The sequence below is a fragment of the Hevea brasiliensis genome, chromosome 2, assembly GCF_030052815.1.
Source record: "Hevea brasiliensis isolate MT/VB/25A 57/8 chromosome 2, ASM3005281v1, whole genome shotgun sequence".
Classification (NCBI taxonomy): Eukaryota; Viridiplantae; Streptophyta; class Magnoliopsida; order Malpighiales; family Euphorbiaceae; genus Hevea; species Hevea brasiliensis.
The window spans coordinates 73,933,689-73,940,152 of NC_079494.1; the positions used below are offsets into that span (position 1 = coordinate 73,933,689).

General features: G+C 33.3%; 1 protein-coding gene across 2 annotated transcripts; it reads right to left on the reverse strand.

Moving 5' to 3' along the window:
* Window positions 1-1,120: 1,120 nt before the first annotated feature.
* LOC110656617 (F-box protein At5g49610-like) lies at window positions 1,121-3,677 on the reverse strand. 2 transcript variants are annotated; one of them, XM_021813486.2, is made up of 2 exons: window positions 3,400-3,677; window positions 1,121-2,279 (listed from the first exon to the last, which is right to left on the reverse strand). In XM_021813486.2, the coding sequence occupies exons 1-2, from the start codon at window positions 3,439-3,441 to the stop codon at window positions 1,131-1,133; spliced, it is 1,191 nt and encodes a 396-aa protein (XP_021669178.2). In that variant the 5' UTR covers window positions 3,442-3,677; the 3' UTR covers window positions 1,121-1,130. The 2 variants fall into 2 exon arrangements, with proteins under 2 accessions (XP_021669178.2, XP_021669179.2); XM_021813487.2 differs by having other exon boundaries at window positions 3,356-3,677.
* Window positions 3,678-6,464: the final 2,787 nt, after the last annotated feature.

Sequence of the window (6,464 nt, forward strand, 5' to 3'; positions counted from 1 at the left end):
TCTGATAGATGAGACGCGAGAAGGAGTCAATAGAAAGTTAGAGCTTTAGAGAAGTATTCTAGAGTCAAAGGGCTTTAAGTTAAGTAGAACAAAGACAGAACACATGCATTGTAAGTTCAGTGAAAGCGGAATTAGTGATAGAGAAGGAGTTAGTTTGGATAGAGTGGTACTGCTCCAAATTAATCACTTTAAATATCTTGGCTTAATCCTTCAAGTAGATAGGGGGATACGAGGAGGATGTTAGTCATAGGATTAAAGCAGGATGGTTGAAGTGGAGACTTGCCACGAGAGTTTTATATGATCACAAGATTCCCAATAAGTTGAAAGGAAAATTTTACCGTACAGCCATACGACCGGCCATGTTATATGGTAGTGAGTGTTGGGCACTGAAAGAGTCATATGTGTCTAAAATAAGAGTTATGGAGATGAGAATGTTAAGATGGATGAGTTGCCATACTAGACTAGATAAAATCCATAATGAGAGTATTAGAGAAAAAGTATGAGTAGTGGCAATTGAGGATAAGTTGAGAGAAGGGAGATTAAGGTGGTTTGGTCATGTGAAGCGTAGACATACGGAGGCTTCAATTAGACAAGTAGAGCACATTAGGTTAGAGGATAGAAATAAAAGAATGGGTAGACCTAAACTGATTTGAAGAAGAGTAGTACAATATGACCTAGAAGTATTGCACATTTCCGAAGATTTAACTCAAAATCGTTTAGAGTGGAGTAAAAGAATCCATATAGCCGACCCCAAATTTTTGGGATAATGACTTAGTTAAGTTGTAGAGTACATTTAATACTATAAATACATGTTATTTTATTATTTTACTAGAGAATTTATTTTTATGCATATTATAATTGAAAATTAATAAAAAAAATTGATATTTGTTCATCTTCCCTTTCTGAATATTTCTTGTGTTTGCATGACATATACATTGAAGGTGCCAACAGAATACTTGTCCTTCACTTAAACCACCAACAAAACACAAAATAACCAAACTTGTTGTCCTGCAACACAAATCTGCAACTTCAATTTCCAAATTAAGGGTTAGGATATGAACGTTTGAACTATGCCTTGTTGCTTTGATTAAGAAAAAAATAAAAAAATAAAAAAAGAAAGAAAGAAAAACCTATGCCTTGTTGAGTAAAGGGACCAAGCTCATTGAGTAAGGAAGCACAGTAGGACAAAACATGGAATTCGTACCAAACTTTGAAATGTCACAGACTTCATCCATCTTACACCTCTCAATGTGATATAAGTAGATAGTGTTTGATACCCTCAACAATAGGACCCCATCTTTGAAGGCTAAGGGATCCATCCATGGGTTACCAGTCAGCCGCTGCTTCACTCTCTCCTGTAAGTTGTAGAAAAACTGACCATGTTCCTGTTCCATCGCCGCAAGAGTTTTGCAGTGCTTCATTGACCATTTGCAGTCAAAATAATCCTCAAGAAACCAGACATGAAGTCCTTCTTCGGAGATCATTATATAATGTAAGCAGCCTTTAGAGTCTCCAATGCAAGACTCAGGTACACTATTGAGTTCCATAGCAGGAAGTGGTGCTGAAATCAACCAAGCGAACTCGTTTTCAACATTAAATGTGAGGATCTGATCACCATCAGTAAGCCAGTGTAAGATCCCTCCAATGAAAACACCTTTGTTCTTGTACAAATTGCTGTTGCACCAACAAATCTCCTTTGATAGTTTCCAGCTCCTAGTCTTTGAAGAATATATTTCAAATGAGAAGTAGAATTCTTCCTGCTCAGTCTCTGATTGTGAAACGCTAACCAGTTTGAAATTTGCTGAATTGTCTGAAAAATCCTGAAAGGGATCAAATGCCAGAGCAATGCTTTTTTCTTTGTCAGGTTCAGCCCAGTCTAGTTTAATCCATTCCTTGTTCAAGGGGTTGCAGACAAAGATAGCTGGCTGCTCAAAAGGAAAGCAACTTCGACAACAAAATAGCCCATTGCAGGATGTTAAGAGAACAACATCCTGAGGGAGGAAATCAAAGACTTTTTTGTGCAATTCAGCTCCTTCCCATTTCATAGGAATGTAGTTGATAATTACAATGTCATCCTGGCACCACTGGAACCTCTGCTGGAAGAAGAAACCTGATAGTGGTTGTATTCTTTGTGACTGAACTTGGATAAAGGAAGGATCGGTTACCAGTTGGTGCCAGCCTTTTGAAACAAACTTCAACTCAACCAAATCCTTTGTTGGTAATCGGGAGAGCACATCAAAAGGAATGTCAGTGTTCAAGTTCCCAAACTTATCCATTTCCTAATGCAGAAAACAAAACAAAATGATGAGACATTGCATGTTCGTTCATAACTCATCAATAATTTATGCAAATTATGTTAAATTATATATCTTCATTGATTAGGGACTAAAGGAACCAACAATCAGATAGAGAGACCTTGAAATGTATTTATTACTCGGTTTGTTAACAATTTCATTTTCTTTCCATGCTAGCAAACACAAAGTCTTCTTTCTGAATTCTATGCAGGGAAACATCTAGTCAGCTTGTGGATGGAAGATTCCAGACTGTGGTAGTATGTATAGTATATATCTTATAGAGAATTGGGAAATCTCAAAAGCCACAACATATCAGCAGATGTTGGCGTGAGACGGTAACCCAAATAGAACTCTCTTATTTACTTGACAAATTTGGCTAAACAGATTACTCAAAATCCTTTTTAATGATCCTTGAATTAAATTTCCCTCATCCCTTTTCACTAAAAACAAAAAAAGAAAGAAAAGAAAAGAAAAAGACACTCATTGATTTTCTTCTTCATGGGATGAAGAATGGTTAAAGATGAGTATAGAAGGTCCATAAGATGCAGTGAGAGGGTTGAGTGGCAAAGCCTTTGTGAAAAGTACTATCTCTGTGTAGCTTGTCTATCCAAAATCCTGCCCTGTTTGGCAGCTAAGAAAGAAAACAATAGAAAAGGAAAAATCATCTTATTTTCTTGTACCTAAAACAGAGTATATATTGGATGACTGCATTTATTATTTTTCACATTTGATGCAATAAAAACACAAAAGGAAATTAGAGTTTTTATAGTAATTTTATTTTTCGCTTAAAAATTATCATCAAATAAATCGTTGAAGTTAGTAATGATAGAAGAAACCAAAAGAAATACAAAATCCTAAAGAAACCCAGAAAGGGAGATAGACAAACTTTAAATATTCAAATTAAAATAGTAGGCTTCTATTCATTTTCCTAAATGCTTTTCATTTTCTTGCCAATCAAACAGGGCTTAAACTCACTAATGCTTCTAAACCAGTTTTTAAAAAATGGGATATCAGTGAATCACCATTGAAAGAAAACCGCATAGTAAACATAAGAAAAATACCATAACAATCAAAAGAAAAACCAAGCAGAACTGTGTTTTCTCACGGTTTCTTGCCAAGCACGTAGCAGAGACACCAGCACCACCATGCACCAAGCTATTCTCACTTTCTTTGCTCTCCCTATCCCTATATAGGAAGCGATAGTGAAAAAGAAAGATCTCTCTCTGTCTAACGTAACAAAATGTGCATTCTGTAGCGCCAGTAGGTTAGCAGTAGCTCAGCATGTAGGCAGGTACTGGGAGACGGTACAGATGCCAAAAGGTCTCACTTGGGTGTATCGAGGTTCAATATTACGATACTTCAAATAATCTGATCAACGGCTGTGATGGGAGGGACTTGATGCTCTAAGCTAGCACCCAAAACACGGGGATTACACCGAGGACTTCTTTGCACCAAGGAGAGAGAGGGAGAGCGTGCACGCGCATTGAGGCGCGTGACAAAAAATAGAAACGTGGCTTGTTGTCGGGAAGTGGCTAGGATGTTTTAAGCTCAGGGAAAAAGTGATGCTAGTCTATTTTGATTATAATCCAAAAATTGAACCGTTTTAATTAAGTTTCTTTTTTTATTTAAATAATATACTTTAATTATTATTTTTCAGAAATTTTAATTTTTAATTCAATCAAAAGTATTTAGCCGATTGAAATGAGTTACTATTAGGAATAGCTTTCATTAATTATTGGTAGATTCATTAATCATATAAATTTTTAATCTATTTTGTGATACTACTCACTCGTCTATAGTGTAGTCGAGCAAGATATGTCACACTCGGTATAGAAGCATTAATCTTATTTTATTTTATTTTTTTAATAATTTTATTCTTATTATATTTTAATATCAATTATTTTTCTATGAAAAAATCAGCGAAATTTCTCCTATTTTATTTTTGTTTGATATATTTCACTATTCACTTGCTTGAAATTGTTCAATAACATTCTACAATAAAAATCACATCAATTATTCTCATAATCATCTCATATTTCATTAATCATCTATATATTTCAATTTTGTCTTCAAACCCATACAATCTCATTCATACTCAAATTACATAAGCAAAATTTTCAAATTTCATTAATTTACATGCTTTACAAAATAATTACATAATTTCATAATTTACATGATATATAAATTACTTACGTATGAAAAAACTAATTTATTAATTTACATCACATTCCTATTAATTACATTTTCATAATCTATATTATAATACTATAACTAAGCATTTTATACAACATACAAATTATGACCTATATGGGTCCTATCTATATGCATTACTGAGGATGTGACAACTTTGAATACTCTACAGATCAGAACTCTAAAATCTCTGTTTAATATTCGTTGGCATCACCTTCAGTATCTGCGCGAGGAAACAAATCCATCGCGCTAAGCATAGCTGCTTAGTGGTGCAATAATATAACAAAGAAAATAATATACAAATAAAGATAAATATAAAATAAAATTCGGATTATTAAGATTTATTTATACTTTACATGCGATTTCTAAACTTTAATATGTTTTATTCTAATTTAGTCTTCTTTGGAAGTGTTTATTTCGCAAATAGACAGTAATAATGTACAATAGAAAAATAATCTAAAAATAATAAATTTATGCTTATATTATTATGTAAGTCACATTTACAATATTTATTTATGTTATAATTTCCTTTGCTAATATTTTAGCATTTTCTCAATACTTTCTAGGTTGTTTCAGATTATTTCATAATAAGTAAATTTTAATATCAGTCCAGTTCATTTCGATTCTTTTTAATAAATAACTATTCTAATTTATTTTAGATCATCTTACTCATTTATTTTATTCATTTTCTAATATTTTTAATTGCTAATATTCTTAACTTATTTCAATAAATTTCACTGTCCAAGTAACCTATGACAGCTGACTAAATTAGATAACGAGTCGTTGGCACTAGACACCGCGGTGCCTCAGGCCGTCATTCCATGGGACGCATAAACTCAGTATGTCAACCATGTATGCAGTTAGTATGGCTAAAAAGCCATAATAACATATCAGTATGGCTAAAAGCCATGATAACAAGTAATCGGGTATAAAAGCCATGAGTGCAAGTATAAAGCCATGAATACAAGCATAAAGTCTTATGCAGTACTTCTAAAACAATATTCTATTGGCATGTCAATCTATCCAATCTGACACATATGTCTAGGCAATACAAGGGCACATAATATCATTATTTTATTAAATACTCCGATTCTAATTTATATCATTTTAACTTTTATTCATAGCCAAAGCATAATGTGACACCCCTTACCCGTCTATAGTGTAGCTGAGCAAGTTATGCCACTCAGTGTGCCGAAGCACCAATTTATGTTTCTATTTACAATTTATCCCTTTTTAATTCATTTATTTACAATTTTGATAAATCTGAATTTTTCACAAATTTTATAGAAAATCCGGCAGAGTGCCGGCAGTAAATTGGAAAAACAGTTCTTCTGAACCTGTTTAAAAACACTTCTAATATAATTTCCAAATCCAAACTCCATTATTCACATTCAAGTCAATCTCAAAATCTCAAACTCAAATCACAACATTATTTTCAAAACTTTTTTGTTCACTTCATCACCAGAAGCTCATTCATAAATATTTCTCAACAATTCATTTATCAACACACATTATACAGAAAATTTCAATAACATGAAATTTCATATATTTACATCATTACATAATTACAAGAGTTTATATTTACAACCCAAAACTAATACAAAATGCCAAAATACAAAATGCTCCCAAAATCCTATATCCTACCATATGCACTGCAGGTGTGAGGTGACTCGGGATTCCGGATGCAAATCTGAAGGCTCACCCGATCTGATATCTACTGGGCTCACCAGCTAGGTCTCCAGTACCTGCGCGTGGCAAAAGCGACGCTAAGCAATTCTGCTTAGTGGTGACAATATAAAATAGAATAAAATAGAATAAAATAATTATGCAGAATGTATGATTTCATTTTTGGGTAGACTTAATTTCTGGTATTATTTGTAGTATTATTCACTTAAAATTTGATAAGGTTTATTATCATTACCCGAGTAACCCATACTAGTTGACTGGACTGGATAAATGGGTAAACTAGCACTGGGTACT